Below are 26,887 nucleotides of genomic sequence, written 5' to 3'. Positions count from 1 at the left end.
CCAGGAACATATTTTCTACTGAGCATTGTACTAGAGTTAAGAAGAATTCCAAAGGAATAAAAGATTCTCTCCTGGTCTCTCAGGCAACCTGATGGAAGGGCTAAATATTAGTTTGGGAAAGCTACTAGAATGCTACATGTTAGAACAGTTTGGAAACAAATTACTGTATTTGACAAAGGAAAGACATTTGGATAGGCATGATACATGAAATCTGTTGGTAATGATTCAATTTGATGGCCTAAAGAACCTCTGAAAACTATTTGTAAAACTGGCTTAGGTCTTCACCAATCTCTTCCCCCGTGGTGGAATTTTGTGCTAACATTTACTGCTTAAATTTTCATGCAGGAGCAAAGTTGTAATGTGTTTAGAACAGAATAGCTAAAAATGAACCAATATCTGAAGATAGAAAATTGTTTAAAAATTAGTAATAACATGTAAGCAAGCAATTAAGCTGGAAAAAGCAAAATCAAGAGCACTTAAAACACAAGAAAAATAACATTCTGATTATCTTGTTTTTTAATAAATTTATTTATTTTATTTATTTATTTTTGGCTGCATTGGGTCTTCGCTGCAGTGTGCCGCCTTCTCATTGCGGTGGCTTCTCTTGTTGCCGAGTGCGGGCTCTAAGCATGCGGACTTCAGTAGCTGTGGCACATGGGCTCAGTAGTTGTGGCTCACGGGCTCTAGAGTGCAGGCTCAGTAGTTGTGCCGCGTGGGCTTGGCTGCTCTGTGGCATGTGGGATCTTCCCGGAACAGGGCTCAAACCCGTGTCCCCTGCACTGGCAGGCAGATTCTTAACCACTGCGCCTCCAGGGAAGCCCCTGATTATCTTTTTAAAAAACTATATCTAAAAATATTTTGCCATAAGAACACACCAGTACCCAACTCACTGTAACTCTAAAATTGTTTACACTATTTTCTCTCAACTGAACATACTAGTAAAAAGTAAGGCAATTTTCAGAGCTCCTAAGTCTCTAACAAATGTGTGGCAGATTTATATGCCAGGAATGCTGTGGGTGGATCTCTTTAAAAAGAGATCCACCTTTATTTCAGACACACCCAAACCAGCAAGACCAAGTAAATTTATACAGTTGGTTGAGCTGACTAGGAAGGAAGGAGAAAGTTAAATCATTAGTTTGCTTTTAAATATTGTGTGATTCTATCATAGCCTCATTTAATAAAATTAAATGCATTTTAAGGAACTGAGATTCAATTATGAAGTAACTTTTACAATGTGGCCTCAAAGCACAGTTCACTATGATCATTCAGAGTCAGAATGGACAGACCAACTGACATGCAAACTTGATAGGTGAAAAAAGTCTTAGAACTCAGAGAAAACAAAATTACTTGATCTTCAAATGCAGATGCTGAATGCTATCTCTGACATGATTCAAATAAAAATAATGGTATTACCATCTTATACGTGTATAATATTCTATAAGGGAAAGCACCAGGCTTATTTTGTTCACTGCACAACTAGCACTCAGTATAGTATTTATTAAGTGCTAACAAATAATAAGTACTCAATAATGTTTCCTTTTGGGAATTCCCTGGCAGTCCAGTGGTTAGACTCCGAGCTTTCACTGCCAAGGGCATGGGTTTGATCCCTGGTTGGGGAACTAAGATCCTGCAAGCTGTGCAGAGTGGCCAAAAAAAAAAAGGGAAAAAAAACACGTTTCCTTTTATTACTATTAGTATTACAGAAAGTGGCACCTTATAGGAGCTCAACAAGTATTTGTAAATGAAAATACACATTATGCTCTTTGCTCTGTCATAGAAGGGGTTAACTTAAGATGATTACACAATTAATATTAGAACATTTCTAAAACCCGTATCTGACACCTTCTAGTCTCAACTGGACTGGAGATCAAGTTCACTCTAAACAAACACAGGCTATCAAACCCTTACAGAATATTTCATATTCTGGATTCACCATGCAAGAGGGCTCTTAAGAGGCCTTTCAGTCACTCTGACTTGAGAATTACACTGTTGACAAGGCAATCAAGAAAAAATATTAGCATATCACTCCCTCCAGGTCAAAAAATTTTACATTCGGGCTTCCCTGGTGGCGCAGTGGTTGAGAATCCGCCTGCCGATGCAGGAGACACGGGTTCGTGCCCTGGTCCGGGAAGATCCCACATGCCGCGGAGCAACCAAGCTCGTGAGCCGTGGCCGCTAGGCCTGCGCGTCCGGAGCCTGTGCTGCGCAACGGGAGAGGCCACAGCAGTGAGAGGCCCGCATACCGCAAAAAAAAAAAAAAAAAAAAAAAAAAAAAAAAAAAAAAAAAAAAAAAAAAAAAATTTTACATTAAGCAGACAAGAGTGTTACACTCTCTATCATTATTCAACGGAAGTTTAAGAACGCCAATGAATACCAAGACACATTTGCCTGAACAGTAATTTTTTTTCCAGAAAATGAAGAAGGAAAAAAAAAAGGCAAAGGAAGAAATTTTTTTAAAGTCAAGACTAAGCACACACCATAAAACATGACTTTTAGGAGGGCCATGGGCAGAATGTTAGAGGCTTAGTGTTTGTGTCTCTGCCCCCATTCATATGTTAAAGCCCTAAACCCCCAGTGTGAAGGTATTTGAAGGTTGGGCCTTTGGGAGGTAATTATGTTTACGTCATGAGGGTGGGACCCTCTCTTGATGTGGTTAGTGCTCTAATAAGAAGAGAAGGCAGAGATCTCCATTGAGGAAAGGCCATGTGAGCATACTATGAGAAAGTGGCTGCCTACAAGCCAGGAAGAGGGTCCTTGCCAAGAACTGAACCTGCCAGCACCTCTGATCTTGGACTTACCAGCCTCCAGAATCGTGAGAAATAAATATCTGTTGTTTAAGCCACCCCATCTATGGTATTTTGTTATAGCAGCCTGAACTAAGACAGAGGTAAAGAGACATAATGCACATAACCTACTCTCAATTGGTTCAGGAAAAAATGTGTGTGTGTGTGTGTGTGTGTGTGTGTGTGTGTGTGTGTGTGTGTGTAGAGAGAATGATGGAGAATTTCTTCATGAACATTTGAGTCAGCTGCAGTTATACTGTACCTTTATCTTTTAATACTTCAGTGCATATTTCTAAAAACAAAGACATTCTTTTACATAACTATAGAACAATTATCAAAATCAGGAAATTGCTAGAATACTAATACATACTTTATTTAGATTCTGCTAATCGTCCTAAGAGTGTCCTTTGTAGCAAAAGAAAGTCCTGGATAATGTATTGTATTCTCTCTTTAGTTTCAGAAAAGAAAAAAAAGGGGGTTTTCATTACACTGTAAAATGACTTAGAAGGAATAATCCTGAGCAGAGGTTTCGAGAATCCCATGAAAGGACACAAAGTAACTATGCGATTTTGGGGAAGTAATTACTGGAAAACAGAAGCTTACATTTCTGACATAGATACAAAATCACAAAAGCATGATTTTTTAAAGCAAATAAACACATTCCCGCTTAATTTGACAGCAGGATGACAGAACCTGCCTATCACAACAGAACCTGCCCACCTGGTAGATAGCCTGGGACATTATTTTTAAAATTAATGTCCAGTATGAACCACCCATTATGCATCAGCAATCAAAGGACTGTTGTGTCTTTTCCTTTAAATGAACCCTATTCATTTCCAGTGATACGCTGTGTTGTTCCTTAAAATAAGTTCTGCTGAAATGGTTCTTTATTGGAATTTTACTGAAAATATACTAGCCTCTCGCTACTGCCTACCACACATACTAGAGAAAACAGTTTGGAGCTTTATGCCTATCACACAAGCTATACCACACTCTGAACATATATTTCCAGAAGTGTCCCCTTTTTCTTGGCAGGCAAATTTTGAAAAGTAGGGAGTCCACATTTTTTCTTGCAATCAGGATAAGTTCCCGAATTTTTGGGGGTAAGTATCTCGTACGGAATGGACTAAGAAGTGCTTCCGAAGCCAGCTGTGAAACAAACCTATATTTTGACATTACCATATTCCTATTGAAAACTCAAAGCTGCAGACCTCCAAGTATATATGTATGCACTGCAGGATTTCAGTCAGTGTCATCCTGTGCACTCCGGGCAGTGATGTTCTGCACGGGAGTTACTATTTTCACTTGCCACTCACAGCTCTGTAGCACTTCCCTATCTCTAGATCAGCATCAAGGTATGACAGACGATGTAATAGGAGATTTGCGTACCAGTGCAGCTCTGCCACAAATTCCACATCTTCTTCTGAGCTCTGTTCCACCTCTAACATGTTCTAGGCCTGTTAACACTGTGCCCTCCACTCTGGCTTTGCAGTTGACACAAACCGGAAAGGCAACCCAGTTCGCATCAGTCTCCCTTTTCTGGGAATACTCCCTTATACCAGGGGTGGGTCCCTGGTGGTCACATCTGTGCAATATGACCGATTTCCTGGGTCATAACTGACTGGCACAGCGGTAGGCACCTATGCCAAAATGAACCCAACAACCGTCTCTCGTGGGATTTAAAATTTCAGTGGGGAAGGAGTCTGAAGGACACTGGACTGCCAACGTCCTGGAGAAAAGGTCCATAAACTCCTGTTGCCAAGGTGTCAAGCGCTGTGTTATTTCCTGCCATTTTACCTTTTCTGAGTTGTTAATCAATTCCTCCCTACTTTTTCCTTTTCTTTTGTTGTATACCTATCATCCTTGAAACAAATCACCTTTTTGTTTAGCTAGAGTTAGTTGTTATCAACTGAAAGAAATTTAACAGATACAGACTCTACGTTAAAATTCTTAGAACTTCTTTTCTGCACTTACTGAACAGGTTTTTATATGTTGGCATAGCCTGCAAACTTTTACGTCTTTAGCAAATTTTTTTAAATGGCTCCCCACTTTGTCATTTTTGTGCGTTTGGAATATTGTTGACTGTCTAATCCAGTATAAGGGATACCTGGTTCAAAATCCTAAGTACTTACTTCCCTATATTAAGGGACATCAGATTCTAACTGCCCGCTACAACTAACCTCTTCCCAGGTTCTCAATAATACCCACGAAGACAGAGCCAAAAAAGAAAAAAAGTCAAAACTAGTATTTTTTTTAAAAAGGGCAATAAAAGGCCACAAATCAAAATTCAGACAGTATCTGTCTGCTAAGTTCTTCTAACTACAGAGAACATGCTCATAACCATTAAACAAGACCAACTTTTCAGAGTAGTAAAATCACAAACTAAAGGGCAAGTAATAGACTATTTAATACACGATTTTAAGGGAACTGGAAGTGGAGCCTGGGAGCCTTGACATCATTAGGAATGAAGTCCAACCTGGATCTGGAGCCGGGTGAAACCAAGTCAGTCAGCCCCACCTGTGCTGCCATTTGGGGAGCCTCAGTCTGTCCACCCAGCGTGTCATCAATCTGGCTGTGGTGGGCAACCAGGACCCACAGCCCCATCCCCTGTGGAGCCTCCAGCGGCCCAGTGCCAGGCTATGGGCAAACCCCTCCCCCAGGTGTTTCAAGAGTCCCATTGGCTCCCGTGGTCAGCCAGACAGCTGTGCTTCAGCCCTATGGCCCTCTCCTGACAAGTACACAGGTGACTGCTCAGCTGGCCAGAATGCAGATCAGTGGTGCTGTGGCCCCAGCACCTCCCACTCCGGGTCTAGGCTATGGTCCACCAACATCACTTGCCTCAGCCTCAGAAGTTTCCCTAACACCAGTCTGCATGGCTCCTCCCCTCAGGGCCAGGCTCCTCCCCTTAGCCAGGCCCAGGGTCATCCTGGGGCCCAGCCTTCCCAGCAATCTGTCCCACCACAGGCCTCCAGCTTCACACCCCCCAGCTTCAGGGTGTCCTTGAATGCCTTTGATGACTGGTCCACTCCTGCCTGGACAGAGTTTGGGGGGGCCCCCAGGGAGCGAGCCCAACCATGTGTCCTCACCTCCTCAAGCTCTGCCCTCTGGCACCCAAATGACTGGGCTCCCAGGACCACCACCACCTATGCACTCCTCCCAGCAGCCAGGCTACCAGCTGCAACAAAATGGTTCCTCTGGACCAACCCAGGGCCCTCAGCCCAATTATGGAAGTCCCTACCCAGGAGCAGACACTTTGGGCAGCCAGCCTGGGACACCTCATCTATTGCCTCCTAAGCGTCTGTACCCTGATGCCATCCCGAGCCCTATTCAGGTTATTGAGGGTAACAGGAACAACCAGGGTTCAGAGCCACTGGTTACTGGTGTATGGGGCCAGGTGCCACCTTTAGTCAACACCAACTTCCTGGTGAAAGACCAAGGGAATGCCAAGTCCCCGATATATCTGATGCACATGTGATGTGTCTAGCAGGCTCAGGAGCCCCTGGCAGCTGTCATCAAGCTGCTGGCAAGCCTGCCCCCAGAGGAGGCTTCACCATATACCGTTGACCACAGGGAACCTGGCCCTTTGCGCTGCAATCACTGCAAAGCATACATGTGCCCCTTCATGCAGTTCACTGAGGGAGGGAGGCGTTTCCAGTGCTGCTTTTGCAGCTGTATCAATGATGTCCCCCCCAAGAATTTTCAACATCCGGATCATACTGGCAAATGTGTGGATGCTTATGACCGTCCTGAGCTATCCCGGGGCTCTTATGAATTCTTGCCCACTGTAGATTACTGCAAAAACAGTAAGTTCCCCAGCCCTCCTGCCTTATCTTCATGATTGATGTCTCCTACAATGGCGTCAGAAGTGGTCTTGTTAGGCTCCTCTGTGAGGAGCTCAAGTCACTGTTAGACTTTCTGCCTAGGGAGGGCAGGGCAGAGAAGTCAGCAATCCACGTTGACTTTGTCACCTATAGTAAGGTGCTCTGCGTCTACAATGTGAAGAGCTCATTGGCCCAGCCACAGATGATGGTTGTATCTGATGTGGGTGACATGTTTGTGCCACTGATGGATGGCTTCCTGGTCAACGTCAATGAGTCTCAGGCAGTCATCACCGGCTTATTGGATCAGATTCCAGAAACATTTGCAGACACAAGGGAGACAGAAACAGTATTTGCTCCTGTTACCCAGGCTGGCGTGGAGGCTCTGAAGGCTGCTGAGTGTGCAGGGAAGCTATTTCTGTTCCACACCTCCCTGCCCATTACAGAGGTCCCAGGGAAACTGAAGAACAGAGACGACAGGAAGTTGATCAACACAGACAAGGAGGAGACTCTGTTACAGCCTCAGACAGGTGCCTATCAGACACTGGCCAAAGAGTGTGTGGCCCAAGGCTGCTGTGTACACCTCTTCCTTTTCCCCCACCAGTATGTGGAAGTGGCCATCCTCTCTGTCACACCCCAGCTAAGTGGTGGCTCTGTCTATAAATATGCTTGCTTTCAGGTGGAGAATGACCAGGAATGGTTCCTTAGTAACCTGGGTCAGAATGTACAGAAGGTCATTGGCTTTGATGCTGTAAAGAGGGTCCCGACAAGCACTGGTATCCGTGCTGTAGATTTCTTTGGGGCTTTCTACATGAGCAACACAAAAGATGTGGAGCTGGTTGGGCTGGATGGGGATAAGACGGTGACTGTGGAGTTCAAGCATGACGATTGGCTCAATGAAGAGAGTGGAGCCCTCCTGCAGTGTGCCTTGCTCTACACCAGCTGCGCAGGGCAGTGATGGCTCTGCATCCACAACCTGCCCCTCAACTGCTGCATCCAGCTGACTGATCTGTACTGAAACTGTGAGACTGACGCGCTCATCAACTACATGGCCAAGTTTGCATACTGGGGGCTCCTGAACAGCCCTGTGAAAATTATTTGTGACACTCTCATCACTCAGTGTGCCCAGATCTTGGCCTGTTACAGAAAGAACTGTGCCAGCCCCTCCTCTGTGGGACAGCTGATCCTTCTTGAGTGCATGAAGCTACTCCCAGTCTACCTGAACTCTTTGTTGAAGAGTGACGTCCTGCAGCCTGGAGCTGAAGTCACTACTGATGACCACGCCTATGCCTGACAGCTAGTTACCTCCACGGAAATGGCTGAGACCAACGTCTTCTTCTATCCTCAGCTCCTACCATTAACCAAGTCTCCCCACTGAGAATACGACTGAACCACAGGCAGTTCGAGCATCTGAAGAGCATCTAAACAACGGGGATATATATTGGGTTGGCCAAAAAGTTCGTTCATTTTTCATAACATCTTATGGAACAAACTTTCTGGCCAACCCAATACTTGCTGGAGAATGGGCTCAACCTCTTCCTCTGCGTGGGAGCAAGTGTCCAGCAAGGTGTTGTCCAGAGCCTCTTCGGCTTCTCCTCCTTCAGTCAGATCACCAGTGGCTGGAGCGTTCTGCCAGTTCTGGATAATCTGCTGTCCAAGAAGGTGCGAGGCCTCGTTGATAGTTTGAGGGCACAGAGATGACGGTACCTGAAGCTTATCATGGTGAAATAAGAGGACAAGCTGGAGATGCTGTTCAAACACTTCCCAGTGGAAGACAAGAGTCTGAGTGGGGGAGCATCCGATGTGGACCCTGTCTGTCAATATGCACAAGGAGATTTGGCAGCTACCAAGCTATAGCAAGTGGGTAAACAGCATAGGGTCCAGGCCAGCTTCCAGAAAGTACCCCAGAACAGCAGAGAAATTGGGACAGTTCCATATCTTATAAGTCATGTAAGCTGACCTCAGCCTCTTTGGAGGAAGGGGAAGGTATAAGGAGACACGTTTTTTCTGGGCTCAAGTATCCTACCGCTCTGTCACGTCCTGCTGTTGGAAGGTGCCCCTATCCCCTCACTTTACCCTCCTTTTCCTACTAATCCTGTTGTAATGAATGTAGTTTCTCAGTTCACTGTATATGATTTGGTGTTGGAGGATTTGGAGCCACCCAGACCCTCACAATATTATGTGTCCCTCTGGGCCAGCCTCCAAGAAGAGAAGGGCACGTGGGAAGGAGTAGGGATCCCAGGGAGAGGGGCTGCTAATTCATCTCAGTGTAATCAACAACTTCCTCTATTAGGGATAAACATACATACAGGTACACAAGAGTCGGGTATAGACCATACACAGTAGAGAGAAAAGGGGTCAGTCTTCTAGGGCCTGGAAGTCAATAGCCAACACAAGAGTCACTAAGGGTGGTTGACTAGCTTTCTCGCTCTGCTTCCACTGTTCTTTCTCTCTCCTGCAATGATTGGTGATCGCCTGGTGGACAGAGGAACATTATCAAGAGATGAATGAGCTTGGGAACAGAGTTGTAAAGTGTATTAAGACCTGGGAGAGGTATCAGCCTCCTTTCCAGCTGGAGAGGCCCCAACACTGGATGGTTCTGTAGGGAGCCTGGCTATCAACTTGCAGTACCTCACAGAGCCAGCCCGCATCCCACTCTGAGCTCCTGCTGGAATCACTGCTCTCCAAGCTGGGGTTGCTGGGGAGAGAGGCAGAGGTGGCTAGTCTCTCCTGCCAGGACACCACTCAGGCTTTCGTACTGACAGAGTGGCTGACGGTTATCTCCCAACCTGACCTGGCTGTGGCAGGACAAGGGCTAGGCTCGATGGTGGCCAGGCTTGCCTGTTCCCAGCCTGGGATACCCCTGCTCTGGACCTCTCATTTCTCTTCATTAGTTTATTTTTCAATGTACCTTTAATTTGCAAAAAAATAAACTAAGATGTAGGGAATTCCCTGGTGGTGTGGTTGGGACTCCACGCTTTCCCTGCCGTGGGCCAAGGTTCAATCCCCGGTGAGGGAACTAAGATCCTGGAAGCCATACAAAGCAGCCAAAAAAATAAAATAAAATGTAAAAAAAAATTTGAAGAAAATTGACTGTTTAGGAAAAAAAAAAACCCACCCTAGTTAGAGCTTTTCCTCATACCATACTGTGGAAGAGACAGCTAATCCGCCCCTTGTATATATTCTCCATAAGTTCCCGTTAGTAATAGACTCTCTCAGTTTTAGCTGGGTACAAGGCTACCCAGCTACAGTCCACACTCCCAATCTCTCTTGCAGCAAAAGGTAACCGTGTGAGGAATTTGGGCCAATAGGAAATGAATAGAAATGATGAGTACCAGGGCTGGATTACATCCTTTAAAACAGCAATTGCTTTCCTTCACTTCTCTTTCCTTCTGCCTGTGGCCTAGAACACAGATGTGGTTGAAGATGCTAACTGAAGACAACATGCTCAAAGACGGCAAGACAACAAAGAAGATACCTCATAACCTACCTGCCCAGGACTACCTGTCTATCTCCAGACTTCACAAAGAGAAATCATTTCCATCTTGTTTATTTAACTGTCACATTTATAGCAACAAAAACAAAAAAATCAGAAAACAATATTGAGACTTTTGCTTCCAAGTTGGAGGTAGTACGTAGAGGCAAGCCATCACTTTCACAGAAAAAATACATAAAACTAAACAGATTACTCAAAACAAGAAGTAGTTTTAAAGACAATGAGGAATTGTTTTCCATGCAAAGAGGACAAGATGACCTAAAATTCCAAAGAGGGAAAAGCCTTTCCTTAGTGAGCTGAAATTGCATTTTCTCTCCTCGTGGTACTTGCAAAGTTTGACAGGAACTGATCGTAACTGGTCTTGCCAGACACAGAGAAACTCTACCAAGAGAAAGAAAAACCAACAGTCTATAACAGCTATATAGGTTAGTATGAAGAGTCCCAGATACGTGACCAGTTTTCTGCATAGAACGTTTACTAAGTGCTGGAGAAGCTGGAGAGATGGACTAGAAAGGTGACTTGAAATCAACCACAGTCTTACAATGCTTAAGAGGTAAAGTCATACCAGAGGGAGGGGCCTACAACAAACACACAATGGATCTCATCCTTGAGACGCTGTACTCACTAAAGTGAACTGAATCTACCGAAAAACTCAGCCCAGGACTTCCCTGGTGATGCAGTGGTTAGGAATCCGCCTGCCAATACAGGGGACACAGGTTCGATCCCTGGTCTGGGAAGATCACACATGCCGCGGAGCAATTAAGCCCGTGAGCCAAAACTACTGAGCCCGCGTGCCACAACTACTGAAGCCCACGCGCCTGGAGCCCGTGCTCCGCAACAAGAGAAGCCACCACAATGAGAAGCCCGCGTACCGCAATGAAAAGTAGCCCCCACTCGCCGCAACTAGAAAAAGCCCGTGCACAGCAATGAAGACCCAACACAGCCAAAAATAAACAAATAAATTTATTTAAAAAAAACCCAAAACTCAGCCCAGCCCACCCAGCTCAATCCCTGGTTAGATGGAGGTGCTAAGGCCCTTGCCATATCTAAGACAGCAAAAGGCAAAAACAACACTGACTTAAGTCTTTTATTCAGTGTCTAGCAATCAATGAAAAAATCCTGCTTTCCCAGGAGGCTGGGAGAGAAAATAGGAGTATGACTGAAAAAGAGAAGTCATGGTATACAGTAGTCTACAGTCACCTTATATTTCAGTACTGCTAGTCTTGGGAAATCTCTCACCCCTTGATCCCTCCCTTTAATTTCATGTCCCCAGAAGTGTAGATTCCTATTTAAGTTTTTTAACATTTCTAAAACTGCAAAAATAATTTTCAGACATCAAAGACTCCCCTAGGAACCCAGAGCCCCCTTTCTACCAAAGAGCTCAAAATCATCATAATCATCTCATTATTTTCACTCATTCAACAAATATTTCATTTCTATCTATATGTCAAGATCTGTACAAGGTATTTGACCATACAAATAAGAGACAGTCTTCAAGAATTCTGCATTTTTAAGAGAAAAAGCATGCAAAGATCAACATTCTTTTTACTCATTCAACAAATATTTCATTTCTATCTACATGTCAAGATCTGTACAAGGTATCTGACCATACAAATAAGAGATAGTCCTTTTTCTAGTCTTCAAGAATTCTGCATTTTTTAAGAGAAAAAGCATGCAAAGATCAACATGATTTTTGAGATAAAAGAATAAAGAAACTATTTTAAGGGATACTGTATAAAGGGATTTATATATAAATGCAGAGGACGAAAAATGCACACAAAGTGAGAAGCATTTCTATTACAAGCAATTCTCAAGTTGTCTCACTTTTCTTCTTCACATTACTAATGACAAAACCAAGGAAAATTTAAGCTATTTGTCCAGTCACAAGAAAGTCAGATTCAAAATCAGGATGAGAATCCAAGTCTCTATATTTTCCATTTGTTACCATTTCTTAGTCATATCCCTGAGATTTTCTATGAATCAAATGTTCTTTTAATTATTTCAGAGATAATACAACTTAATCTGATTGTTTTAAAATTATCAGTGGCTTAAAATTAGAATTTAACTTTAAACTCAACCTTCGTGCTCATTTTTGCTATTTCATATAATTACCTATTTTTGCTATTCATATTATCAGCTATACATGGATTGAGATAAATAGTTATATGAGTTTCGTTTCCCCTGCTAAAAAAATGTCTGTTCTTAGGAAACCAGAACTAACACTAATTAACTTAGCTGCCCTGGAAATAACCTGCTTCCTTTGCCTACATACAAAGCCACAATTGTACCGGAGGCGATAAAGATATTATCCTTTACCATGTACAGCAGAGGTCTCCAACAGATACTTCTATCACAGTCTTCTGTCCATTTTAACACTGGGTTGTCTTTTTCTGTTCTGGCCCTGCTGCATGGAGGCTTGTGGGACCTTAGTTCCCCAACCAGGCATTGAACTGAGGCCACGAAAGTGAAAGTGCGAAGTCCTAACCACTGGATCGCCAGGGAACTTCCTTGGGTTGTCTTTTTATTGTTGAGTTATAAGAATGTTTTATACATTCTAGATAACAAGTCTCTTACCTGCTATATGATTTTCAAATATTTTCTCTCATTCTGTGGATTGCCATTTCACTTTCTTCATGGTGTCCTTTGAAATACAAGCTTATAATTTTGATCTAGTACAATTTATCTACTTTTTCTTTGGTTGCTTATACTTTTGGAGTCATAGCCAAAAAACCACTGCCTGATCAAAGTCTGCAAAGGTTTATACCTATGTTTTTTCCTAAGAATTTTATAGCTGTAACTCTTATTTTTAGGTCTTTGATCCATTTCGAGTAATTTTTCTGTACGTGGTATAAGGCAGGGATCCAAGCTAGTCCTTTTACCAGTGGACATCCAGTTCCCCCCATACCATTGTTTTAAAAAGGTCATTCTTTCCCCCCCTCGAATTATCTACTCTTGTAAAAAAAAATCAGTTGTCCATAAATGTAAGGGTTTATTTCTGGACTCTCAATTATATTCCACTGATCTCCAACTTTGTTCTTCTTTTTCAAGACTTAGTCTATTCTGGGTCCCTTACATTTTCATATGAATTTTAGGATCAGCTTGTAAATATCACCAAAAAGAACCCAGCTGGGATTTCAATGAGTTGCACTGAATTTGTAGATTAATCTTAATATTAAATCTTTCAATCCCTGAACATTGGATGTCTTTGCATTTATTTATATCTTTTTTTATTTCTTTCAAAATGTTTTGTAGTTTTCGGTGTACAAGTCTTACACTTTTTCTGTTGCATTTTTTCCTAATCATTTAATTCTTTTTGATGCTATTGTGTACAAAAGTTGTGCTTTGATGACTTTAGGGTAATCACTCTATATGCTAAGATCATAAACATTTTCTTTTTATGCTAGAGCTTTATGTTTTTTGATGTTCACATATGAATATCTAACAACCTAGGATCGATTTTACAGAGTGGTGTGAAGTTGGGATCTTTTTTTTTTTTTCCATACTACTTGTCTCAGCACCACTTAATAAAAAGGCAATCCATTCCCCAATGATTTGAAATGCCACCACCCTTATCTATCAAATTCCATATTCATAGTGTACTCTTCCTGGGTTTTCTATTCTGCTCCATTTATATACTATCTGATCAAAATCTACTGCCTAAATAACTGTAGTTTTATGGCAAGTCTTATTATCTAATGAAGATGACTACTCCCACCCAATTTTTCTTCAAAACTGCCTTGGCTCTTCTTGGCCCTTTGCTTTTGCACATACATTTTAGAATCAATTTGTCAAGAAAGAATAAGAGGGCTTCCCTTGTGGCACAGTGGTTGAGAGTCCGCCTGCTGATGCAGGAGATGCGGGTTCGTGCCCCGGTCCGGGAGGATCCCATGTGCCACGGAGTGGCTGGGCCTGTGAGCCATGACCGCTGGGCCTGCGCGTCTGGAGCCTATGCTCCCCAACATGAGAGGCCACAGCAGTGAGAGGCCCGCGTACCAAAAAAAAGAAAGAAAGAAAGAAAGAATAAGAGAGAGGGAGGGAGAAAAAGAGAAGAAAAAACACTTGGAGGGTAGGATTTTAACTGGAACTGCATTGTCTTAAAGATCAATTTGAGGAAACTGACGCTTGTAACACATTTTCACCTGTGAATTTTAGGAACCCAAGCTGACTCTGTGTAACATTATATTTTGAGAAAGTGGTTTTATTCATTTAATGAGACGGTTTGGATCACTTAAATGGTGGTTCACTGAATTTTAGAAATCAGAAAAAAAATTTTTTAATCTTTAAATCTCCTTTATTTTACAAAATGATATTCTGATTTTATACACATGTGCGCGTGCGCACGCGCGCGCACACACACACACACACTCACACATCTTCTGAGTGAGCAATCTCATTTCTTGGCATTTATCCTAACAAAAAAACCCAAAAGTGTTAAGAGAAGAGAAGTACAAAGGGCTCATATATCAGAAATACTGAGAAAAGTCTAAACATTACGCATGAGGATTGGTTAAATAAATTACGCTATGTATCTGTACTATGGAATTTATGCACCCTTTAAAAGAATGATGTTTGTGGGGGAGGGGCTATACAGGGGTAAGGGGAAAAAGGGTTATTATGGGATTATATGAAATCATGTGTGTGAAACTTTTTTCTTTTTTTGGCCATGCCACACAGTTTGCAGGATCTTAGTTCCCGGACTAAGAATTGAACCCGCACCCTCGGCAGTGGAAGCACGGAGTCTTAGCCACTGGACTAAGCCAGGGAATTCCCCCGTGTGAAACTTTTGAAAATTGTAAAGCACTATAGAATTTACAGAATCTTTCATTCAAGTAAAAAAAAAAAAAATACATTATAGGGACTTCCCTGGTGGTCCAGTGGTTAAGAATCTGCCTTCAAGTGCAGGGGACGCAGGTTCGATCCCTGGTCAGGGAACTAAGATCCCACACGCTGCAGGCCAACTAAGCCCATGCCACAACTACCGAGCTTGCATGCCGCAACTAGAGAGCCCACACACTCTGGAGCCCGTGCACCACACCTAGAGAGAAGCCTGCGCCACAACGAAGGATCCCACATGCCGCAACGAAGACCCCGCATGCTGCACGAAGACCGACAAAGTCAAATAAACAGGTAAATAATATTTTTAAAAATACATTGTAAAAAAATGATGTTTGTCTCTACTGACTGATGATAGATTATATTCATGATACTAAGAGAAAAAACTGTAAAACAGATGTAGTATGATCTCTTTTATGTAAAATTGTAACCCACTCCCTCTCACATTTATATATATATATATATATACACACACACACACATTTATATGTGTGTATATATATATATATATACACACACACACACACACACACACACACACACACATACATATATAAATATATGGTAGGATTTATATCAAAATGTTACAGTATTATCTCCAGGTTATAGAATTTCAGGAGATAAAGCTGACCCTTGAACAATGCTGCAGTTAATCTCAGTTTAATTTATAGTTGGCCCTCCATATCCAAGGTTTCTCCACATCCACGGATTCAACCAACCACAGACCGTGCAGTACTGTAGTATTTACTATTGAATAATATCTGCATATAAGTGAACTGGTGCAGTTCAGACCTGAGTTGTTCAAGGGTCAACTGAATTTATTTTCTTCATATTTTAATGTGTTGGTTTAATGTTCTGCAAGTATTGTATTTTTCCAACTCCTATATTTTCATATAAAATAGTATGCAAAGTATGTTGACTTTACAAGAGAAACACTACATCTGTTCATTTTAAATCTTATTGAAAATATGCAAATTTTCAAGAAATACTTGTTTTTAAAACTAAAAAATTTAGAACTTTCAAGTATATAAACTCTTGTAAAGAGTGTAACACAGGTGCTAGTCTACGTAAGGGCAAACTCTCCCCACTGAAATTTTAAATCCCACGAGAGACGGTTGTTGGGTTCATTTTGGCATAGGTGCCTACCGCTGTGCCAGTCAGTTATGACCCAGGAAATCGGTCACATTGCACAGATGTGACCACCAGGGACCCACCCCTGGTATAAGGGAGTATTCCCAGAAAAGGGAGACTGATGCGAACTGGGTTGCCTTTCCAGTTTGTGTCAACTGCAAAGCCAGAGTGGAGGGCACAGTGTTAACAGGCCTAGAACATGTTAGAGGTGGAACAGAGCTCAGAAGAAGATGTGGAATTTGTGGCAGAGCTGCACTGGTACGCAAATCTCCTATTACATCGTCTGTCATACCTTGATGCTGATCTAGAGATAGGGAAGTGCTACAGAGCTGTGAGTGGCAAGTGAAAATAGTAACTCCCGTGCAGAACATCACTGCCCGGAGTGCACAGGACGACACTGACTGAAATCCTGCAATGCATACATATCTACTTGGAGGTCTGCATCTTTGAGTTTTCAATAGGAATATGGTAATGTCAAAATATAGGTTTGTTTCACAGCTGGCTTTGGAAGCACATCTTAGTCCATTCCATACGAGATACTTACCCACAAAAATTCGGGAACTTATCCTGATTGCAAGAAAAAATGTGGACTCCCTACTTTTCAAAATTTGCCTGCCAAGAAAAAGAGGACACTTCTGGAAATATATGTTCAGAGTGTGGCACAGCTTGTGTGATGGGCGTAAAGCTCCAAACTATTTTCTCTAGTATGGGTAGTAGGCAGTAGTGAGAGGCTAGTACATTTCAGTAAAATTCCAAGAAAAGATCAGCCTCTATAACCAACTTTCAAGAGATGAAATCTATTGTCATCCCTAATATCTAATTTAAACTTCTCAAAAATTACCAGTAAGTTCTGAATTGCCAAATCCAGTGACATGATAGAGTAAGACAAAGAATACAACCCAGGCTCTATTAACTTCCTAACTGGGGCAGTTATTTAAATGATTTGGATTTCAGTCTTATTTGTAAAAATGGAGATAATATTCACCTACCAAGGGCCCTGTGAAGATCAGATAGGTTAAAAGGCTGGGTGAAGCCCTGGCCACAGTAAATGATACTTATTACTATTATTATTCTCAGTTTCTGACCACCAAGATGTTGCTTACCACTGCTTAAAGAAACACCCTCGGGCTTGCCTGGTGGTGTAGTGGTTAAGAATCTCCTGGCCAATGCAAGGGATACAGGTTCGAGCCCTGGTCTGGGAAGACCCCACATACCACAGAGCAACTAAGCCTGTGTGCCACAACTACTGAGCCTGTGCTCTAGAGCCCACGAGCCACAATTACTGAGCCTGTGTGCCACAACTACTGTGCACAGCAATGAAGACCCAACACAGCCAAAAATAAATAATAACTAAATAATTAAATACATAAATTCTCCTTAAAAAAAAAAAAAAGAAAGAAACACCCTCCATTTCCTTGGGCTTTCACACACCACCTGCCAACACTCCTGTTCTTTCTCAATCAACCTTCTGCAGCAGTGGTGTGTGTTTGTGCTTGCCTTCTCGCAAGAACATTGATTCCCCAATATTACATCCTTGGTGCCTCCTCTTCTTGCTTAATGAACTCTTCTATCTACTTTACCAATTCCCATGGCTTTAACTACCACCCATTCATTCCTTCAACTAAGATTTCCTGAGCTCATATTACATACCAGGCACAATTCAAAGAGTAAAACCTCAGGTGTTTGCTGAAGGGGCTTACATATTATTAGGCAGCAAGAGGCTTATTTAGAATAATTCAAAACCACCACATTTGAAAGGTCAGTACTTTATCTGTATAGTAGTTTCTAAAGCTTTCCAAGTCATAAAAATTGTTGAATATTTTCCCCGACCTCAATATGTATTATTTGGAGTAAGGCTGGATCACACCCATAGTCTCAGTATAACTGCATATTTCACTGTACTTAGAAATTATCAGAAAGCTGGGACTTCCCTGGTGGTCCATTGGTTAAGAATTTGCCTTCCAATGCAGGGACGTGGGTTTGATCCCTGGTCGGGGAACTAAGATCCCACACGCAGCGGGGCAACTAAACCCGCACACCACAACTACTGAGCCTGCGCACCACAACTAGAGAGAAGCCCCTGCACTGCAATGAAGAACCCCTGCGCAGCAATGAAAGATCCCGCGTGCTGCAACTAAGACCTAGTGTAGCTAAATAAATAAATAAATAAATATTTTTAAAAATAATAATAATAAAAATGAGCCACCAACACAGGGGTTATCTCAATCCTTTAGGGTCTTACAGTACACATCTATTTTTTTCTACAATCAGAAGCAAAAATTATTTTAAAACAAAAGGAAAAATTGCTACCTTAACCTTCATAATGGGTCTTGAAGGTAGTCTTAAAGACAACAAATGTTAAAATAAATTTTCTGAGCTTAAATCAGTCAAGAGCAAAAGGCTTACTTGCTTAATGGGTTTAATGGGTCACAAATTACAAATTATATTATAGAAGCCTTAGAAGCTATTCAGAAGGCAACTGGCTTTTGAGGCCACAAACCATGTATTTAATCAAAGGCACACCCACTCAGAATGCAAACAGCCTCTACCCATCCTCTCAATTGACTATCCTGCCAATAAACACTGCTTCTTTCTTTCAAAAATGGAATCTGATTGAATCTCAACCAATTAACTACTCGTTCAGAACACTATGAAGTTTCTGGGGGCACCCAGTCCAACCTTAAAAAGTGGGCAAGTCTGCATTCCCTGAATATCCAAGTTCTAAAATAGTATATTAACAATACAGTGGTTTATATATTAAACACGGGTCTCATTTCCCAAGAATTTTTATTAAAGAGAATTCCTGAGTACCTCAAATGACTCTACAATCTTTCACATCCAACTAGTAAGACTTGAAATGTTCTTCCCCTTGGAACAAAAAGCGTTTGAAACAAAAATCTAGTCCCACAAGTTGTAAACAGTTAACAACATTATTTCTGCAAAGCTTTGAGGTCTCTGGATGTCTCACCAGGCCCCGAAAAACTTGAACAGGTATACTGGCCATTCTAGCTACTCCTCCAGTTCCTGTGTCATAACTAACTTCTCCTTTTCCCAGGTAATGTTTCCTCTCAGTGGAAACAAAAGCCTAGTAGCTACTTAGTAAACCACCTCTCATTAGTTATTCATTTGCCTTCTTCTAAGTATAAGAAGCAAAACCAGCACTTTGTTCTTTCTACTTTTCTTATCATTTAAATAAGAACATAACTTGTGCCCCAATTCCTCTTTAAGAATCTTATTTATTCTGGCAGCTAGAAGGCTATCATCCTTCTAATATCTCATTAAAACTATTCCTAAAGGGAAGAATCTTAGGTCCAAACTCTCTCAAAGGCAGATAATTTTTTTCTTCCATATCTGTTAACTAATTAAGGAAGGTTAAATGTGTGAACAAATCTCAAAAGTTCTTTAAAGAAATGGAAGACCAAAAGAAAGTAATGTTAACAAGGGGCTTTAAAAGTAGAAACCAACTGTATTATATTTCAGGTGCAACCAAAATATGGCATTTATTTAATCAAATGTTAAAGCCACAGTAATAAACTCCTGGTAATTAAGATCACTGAATACTCCAAATCGCTGCTGAGAAAATTTCCTGCAAAGCCTCTAGAGGTCTTTAAAAATAGGATAGAATCATTTATCAAGATTAGTTTTAATAAAGTCCTACAAATAGAAAAGGGAATGAATTACATAAACCCCTAAAGGTTCCTTCCAGCTCTAATTCTGCCAAAGCTTCCAATTCTCTTTCTAAGTTTCCTTAATATTATTTGCCACCTGTTACCTCAAAAAAGGATGACGCTCTTGTCTCACTCCTCTGAATGGTAGGGAGGAAAAATTACCGTTTCTCTTCCTTGTGAAAACTCTATCCACCGTCATCATTAAAAAACAGTAATGTCACAAAGTGAGAGAGTAGCATGGACATATATACACTACCAAACATAGGGTGGATAGCTAGTGGGAAGCAGCCGCATAGCACAGGGAGATCAGCTAGGAGGTTTGTGACCACCTAGAGGGGTGGGATAGGGAGGGTGGGAGGGAGGGAGACACAAGAGGGAAGAGATATGGGGATATATGTATAGCTGATTCACTTTGTCATAAAGCAGAAACTAACATACCATTGTAAAGCAAGTATACTCCAATAAAGAAATTAAAAAAAAAAAAAACCCAGTAATGTCTACACCCATAAGGATGGCTACCGTAAAGAAAAAACCTAATTCTCCTGCGATGTCTCTCCTTTACTCTCACACTACCTTGCCGCTAACACTTCTGACCAGATGTTTGGGGGCGGCGGGGTACACACCACTAAGCAATACTGTGACATCAGCTGGGTGTCCTACATTGTTATTTCCTTTTTTTAAAAATTGAAGTATATAGTTAATTTACAACGTTGTGTTAGTTTCAAGTGCAGGTGTCCTACACTTTAACTTACTTCTATCACTGTCTACCTGGAGATAGCGTCAGATCCCACAGGTAAGGGCTCAGTCCCACAAGACTGCCTCCACCTCAACTTCAGATGCCAATCTCAAGTCCAGGTTGTCACCTGTGCTTCTGACCAACCAGAGGTTCCTGGGACGCTCTCTTCGTAGAGCAGCTCACAGAACTCAGGAAAATTGCTCACTTACTGTTTACCAGTTTATTATAAAGGACCCAGATGAACACCCAGATGGAAGAGATATGCAGGGCAAGGAATGTGGGGAGGGTCATGGAGCTTCCAGGTGGGCCACTCTCCCAGCATCTCCACGTAGTCAGCAGCCCAGAAGCTCTCTAAACCCAGTACTTTGGGGACTTTTACAGAGGCTTCATCATGTAGGCATGATTGATCATTAACTCCATTTCCAGCCTCTCTCCCCTCTCTGGAGAATTGGGGGTTGGGGCTGAGAATTCCAAGCTTCTATTCATGGCTTGGTCTTTCTGGTGACCCCATCCAGGAGCCCACCAAGAGTCAGCTCATTAAAACTAAAGATGTTTCTATTGTCTAGGAAATGTCAAGGGATTTAGGAGCTCTGTGTCAGAAACTGGAGGTCAAAGACTAAACATTAGGACAAAAGATGTTCCTAGCGCTCTTATCACTAAGGAAACTACACAGGTTTTAGGAGTTCTATGCCAGCAGCAGAGGAAGTTATATACATATATTTTTTGTCCCTATAATCTCACAGCTACTATCAAAAAAGAAAAAGAAAGAAAATAACAATTGTTGGTGAGATTGTGGAGAAATTGGAACCCTTATGCACTATTGATGGAAATGTAAAATGGTACAGCCACTGTGTAAACAGTACTGTGTTACCTCAAAAAATTAAAAATACAATTACCACATGATCCAGCAGTTCCACTGCTAGGTATATACCCAAAAGAATTCATGGTCTAAGAGATATTTGTACATCCATGTTGATAGTGTCATTATTCACAACAACTGAAACATGGAAGCAACCTGAGTGTACAATGACACGTGAATGGCTAAGCAAAATGTGGTATATACATACAATGGAATATTATTCAGCCTTAAAAAGGAAGTAAATTCTGATGTATGCTACAACATGCATGAACCATGAGGATGTTATGCTAAAGGAAATAAAGTCAGTCACAAAAAGACAAGTACTTTTACTTATATGAGGTACTTACGGTAGTCAAATTCCTAGAGACAGAAAGTAGAATGATGGTTGCTAGGGACTGGGAGGAGGGGAGAATGCAGAGATACTGTTTAATGGGTATAGAGTTTCAGTTTTACATGATGAAAAGAGTTATGGAGATGGATGGTGTTGATGGCTGCACAACATTATGAATGTATTTAATTCCACTGAATTGTACACTTAAAAATGGTTAAGATGGTAAATTTTATGTTATGTGTATTTTACCACACACAAAAAAAAAATTGGGAAAAAAAAAACAGAAAACAAAAAACAGTAACGTCTGATTGTTTCATAACATCCTTTCTACCACAGGAGCTATTTACTCAAACTCTAAACCCAAATCCAACAAAGAGGCAAAGCATATAGACTCCTGAGAGGGTAGAGGGATCTTAGAAGTTTCTAACTTCTCTTCTTTTCGTTAAAAGACAAATGGTGGAATATGTGAGGAAATGAACTTATATCCTGGGTTTGAAAACCCTGTTACAGGGCTTCCCTGGTGGCACAGTGGTTAAGAATCTGTCTGCCAGTGCAGGGGACATGGGTCCGGGAAGATCCCACATGCCACAGAGCAACTAAGCCCGTGCACCACAACTACTGAGATTGTGCTCTAGAGCCTGCAGCCACAACTACTGAAGCCCGCGTGCCTAGAGCCAGTGCTCCACAACAAGAGAAGCCACTGCGATGAGAAGTCCATGCATGGCAACAAAGGGTAGCCCCTGCTCGCCACAGCTAGAGAAATCTTGTGTGCAGCAACTAGAGAAATCTTGTGTGCAGCAACCAAGACCCAACGCAGCCAAAAATAAATAAGTTTATATTAAAAAAAAACAAACCCTGTTACACTCTATTTTAGTAAAGGCAAGACACACGCCTGTGCACTTGACATCTTATGTGTATTTTTACGGCATAATTGGCAATATTTCCCCCAGAAACTGGGGAAAAATACACAGGGCTGGGAGCACTAGCAGATCACTTTAATCGAAACAAAAAAGACTTTCAAAAATATTTTAAAGATTCTCATGAAGTTTCTTTTGCTTAAGGAAAAAGGGGGAAAAAAACACCCCAAAGACAGTAGTCCTCCTAGTAGTGTAAAAGCTACATACCTAAAGTCTTTGTTTTAAAAAGACTCCTGAGAAATTGTTTTCTAGAAATGGATACTGCAGCCTTAAACATTCTTTAGGACATTCCACCAGACCATTCTTCCAAATGCCACCATTGTGCCTTGAGTGAAATTTTTCACTAAAATGTATTAGAAAAAGTCAGGCAGATTTTCCAGTTATACAGATTTTTAAATTTCATGTTAGCAACTTGATATTTCTTCAACTTATCAGTCTGCAATCTCTGAAGAAATGTCATGCTCACCAACGCTAAACTGTTCAGGATTATGGGAGGGAGAAATCTGATTTACTACTAACTCAAAACGTAAGTGTGAAAAGAGCACTTAAACACAAAGCACCTCGATCGTGTGGACACCTTGCTCTTTATTTCCTTTTCCCTCTTAAAAATCATAATGCACTCATTGGCCTGCAATGTATTTTCTAACTCCCACCATTAGGTTTCCCTTTTACAATTTATACCACAACAATTTTGTCTTATTAGCCATTTACACTGCTGGGAAAACAACTTTTTCCATGGCTTACAATAAGCTGATTCTTATCACTTCCTGTCTCACCCAATTATTTCTTCAAAAATGAAAACAAATTTTTTGAATCTGTATATTATGCTGCCTTACACCTTACAACTTCAGGGGAGGTCAAGTCTCTTTTATGTATTTCCCCCCACCTCTTGTGGTCTTAATATCTCAACCTGACCCGGAGAAATGCTTTATTTTCTGTTTCACACCAAACAGTAACAGGCCTATCTCTCCTATCTACTGACTGGGAGAGAAGGCTGCCAGATATTTATGGTAATGCCAAATTACAAGTCACATTTCCTGCCGTGGGGAACGGACTATTTGTGAAAAAAAAAAAAAAAATGATTTCCTTAATTTCTTAGAGATTTTTAAGTACCAAAGTCAACTGCAGACATCTCAACACTCTCTTCCACCAACACTGACCTTGCATCTTTTTAACCAGCTCATCATTAAAAACACATTTCAGCAGAATAGTTGTCAGTCCAGAGAACGTGAAGCTTGATAATAATTACTGCCTTGAATTCAGAACTTTTCAAAACATTTCAGAACTGCCTGGACTGGGTTGGTGATTCTGCCTTGGTGAAATTAGTACAGACTCATCACAAGTCACCACCAGGCTAAACCATCCCCTTGTGGGATAGCACTCTTGCTCAAGGGGTCAGCAGGACTACCTAACTCAACCTGGAGCCCGAGATGGGGTCTCACCTCGGGCCAAGACCATAACACTTTTTAGGCTCTGGACCGGGTTCACCGCCAGACTTGTGGTCCAAGGCCTTACTTGTAGACGGAGGTAGGTACGTGGTAGGAAAAAACTGGGTGTGTTTCCGCCTGGTACCACCTCCTAACTTGCTTTGCCTCCTGAGGATCCTAAATGTGGTTTTCCCTGGAGGGCTTCAGAGCTCTAGGAGGAAGCAGCCACCCGAAGGCCATAGGAGGGAGCCTCGGGGGGATCCTCCTGGGGTCCATGGGGGCACTCCCTGCCTCTCCTAGGGGGCAGCCCCCACTTCTGGCGGGATCGGGTAGAGGAAGTAGAGCCCAACCTCCGGGGGGAGGAGAGGAAGACCTCAGGCGCGGAGAGACGGGAGAGCCCCAGCGCCGCCCTTGAGCCTTCCGGCCCGGGGCAGGCCCAGTCAGCGCCCGGACACTGCCGCCAGCACACCTGAGCCGCGCCCGGCCCCGCGGACAGTCACCGCGACGCCGCCCGGCCCCGCCGCCCCTCCGAAAGGGCGCCAGCCCGCGGGGTACCGGCCCACCGCTCCCAGCCCGGCCCGGCCGCCTGGTCCCACAGTACCTGGCCGGCAGCGGCTGCGGCAGTAGCGGCGCTGCTCCTCACGTACCCGTTGCGCACCTCCCCGTTCGCCACGCAGTCGTTCGCCCGCAGCGGGCGACGGCAGCAGCAGCCTCCGGGCTCCGTCCGCATCGTCTCGGCAGCACTAGGCGCAAGCCAGGATCCGTAAGCGGCGGCCGAGGCGGCAGCAGCTCCAAGTCCCGCTCCGCACCCCTCCAACCTCCCCGAAACCGGAAATGGCTGCACGCCGCCGCCAATTCCCTGCCGGGCCGTCACTTGTGGGCGGGACCCCACTCCCCCTCGAAGCCGCGGCTCGCCGTAGGCTGGGCCCGGGAGCTGGAGACCAGGCGGGGCGCGCAGGAGTGTAGTGAGCCTGAGGACCGCTGACCAATCTGGAGGAGGAGGAGGCGGACCCCAGGCTCCTACCTGGCCAATCACGGGATGGAATAAAGCGGCTCGCGGGTGGGACCAGGTCTCTAGAGCGGGTTCCCTCTTCTGGACAGGTGGCACCCTCTCTGCCCTTGCCTCCCAGGAAGTTCTCGGGTTTGAATCCCAGCCCTTAATTTAATTAGCTAATTCTTCTGTGGGTTTTTATAGTACGCCTTTTTCGACATTCCCTCACCATTCTTCAATGTGCATCATACATTAACACATTTTAAGTAATGATTCGGGTGTCTCTTTGCCCTTCACATCTGTCCCTATCAGGGTTTTCTGTACAACTTCCTTTTCAGAACACTTCCTTGAAAGTCAAGAAACCTGGTCTTGTTCCAGCTCTGCCAGTAACCAGAAGCTAAACCTTGAGTGTTAACCACTTCGGGAGCCAAATTCTTTAAAATGGAGTTAATACTTCCTGCTTCATAGACTCATTGCAAGAATTACATGAATAAGCCATTTTGCACCTATCACAATACCTGGCTCATATTAGAAGCATAATGTATACATATTATTTTTCATCTCTTTGGCTCTATATTCCCATAGTTATTAGAAAGAGAGGAAATGGATCTACATTGTAGCAAGAAACTTTTGTTTACCCATAAAAAATTTAGTGTCATGTTTAAGAGTATGGACTCTGGAATCAGTCTGGGTTTGAATACTGGCTGTGCCACTTACTACCTGAGTGACCTCTATATGTCTTCAGCTGTTCAGGGGGGATGCTAATAAAGGTCCTGAGGATTTAATGAGTTATTACATGTAGTGTATTTTGTACAAGACCTGGCAATTAGTATACATGACTAAGTGTTGGTTATTATTAATTGCTGAATGCGTTCATGCCCCTGCATTCTTCCCCCACCCCCTAGGAGCTTTAGAAAGGGCGTTGACAGGATATCCATTTTTCATGATTTAGAAGCTGAATAATCTAACAGCAGGTAGGCAGCACAGATATACTCTTGGAGTCAACAAACACTATGATCCCAAAGAGCGCAGTTTTGCAATCGATATATGACGTTAAAAAAGAAGCATATGGTTTGCCGCTCACATTCTATGAGAGAAAAGATGTACATATATAAACTAAACAATAAGGGAGATCAGCCCGGTGCTTTGTGACCACCTAGAGGGGTGGGATAGGGAGGGTGGGAGGGACACCCAAGAGGGAGGAGATACGGGGAGATATGTATATGTATAGCTGATTCGCTTTGTTATAAAGCAGAAACTAACACACCATAGTAAAGCAATTATATTCCAATAAAGATGTTAAAATAAATAAATAAACAACAATAAAAGGCTGACCAAAGGCTGGAGTGATTAGGCAACAGGAGTTCTGATGAGGAAGGCTGGTTGACAGCGACAAGTCTAGACTTTCTATACAGGAAGTTTTCAGGGCAGGAATCTGGTTGGAAGCAGGGCTAACAGATTTAACTGGGGCTTAGACAGTGGGCTGAATGAAGCTAGAGAAGGCCTGGGAGGAAGATGTGGAATGAGCTTGATCTTGAAGGATGAGCAGTATTTGGAGAGCTGGAAATGAGAAGGAAGGGGCGGGTGATCCTGGGAGAGGGAACCTTTGGAAGCTTAGGTATAGAGGCTGGAAACAGCAATGCCTTACTGGAGAGTAACAGTTAAGGAGCCTGGCTAGATTAAGGAATCCTGCTAGGCAATCCCTCCCTCCAGAGGGTAGGACACCAGGGCCTTGTCTTGTTCTGCCACTTACTCTCCATGTGTGGTCTTGTACAAGTCATGCAGCAGCAACCTTGGCTTCCTTGCCCATCTTACGAAGTTAATATCTGTACTACTTACCTCACAAAGTTTTTGTGAACATGAATGATATAGTATATAAATGATCTGATGATCTTGT

General features: G+C 42.7%; 1 protein-coding gene and 1 pseudogene across 1 annotated transcript in view; one reads left to right on the top strand and one right to left on the bottom strand.

Moving 5' to 3' along the window:
* The window catches only part of SPTLC2 (serine palmitoyltransferase long chain base subunit 2), a 109,411-nt gene extending 84,512 nt beyond the window's left edge, over positions 1-24,899 (bottom strand). Inside the window, exon 1 of the mRNA XM_059057626.2 lies at positions 24,601-24,899. Within this exon, the coding sequence (XP_058913609.1) occupies positions 24,601-24,729 (129 nt within the window). The 5' untranslated portion in view covers positions 24,730-24,899. The remainder of the gene's footprint in view (positions 1-24,600) is intronic.
* LOC131752937 (protein transport protein Sec24C pseudogene) lies at positions 2,367-8,560 on the top strand (annotated as a pseudogene).
* Positions 24,900-26,887: the final 1,988 nt, after the last annotated feature.

Source organism: Kogia breviceps, chromosome 3, assembly GCF_026419965.1.
Source record: "Kogia breviceps isolate mKogBre1 chromosome 3, mKogBre1 haplotype 1, whole genome shotgun sequence".
In the NCBI taxonomy this organism is placed as follows: Eukaryota; Metazoa; Chordata; class Mammalia; order Artiodactyla; family Physeteridae; genus Kogia; species Kogia breviceps.
The sequence above is the reverse complement of the archived record's forward strand: the minus strand, read 5'-3'. Positions and strand labels throughout refer to the sequence as shown.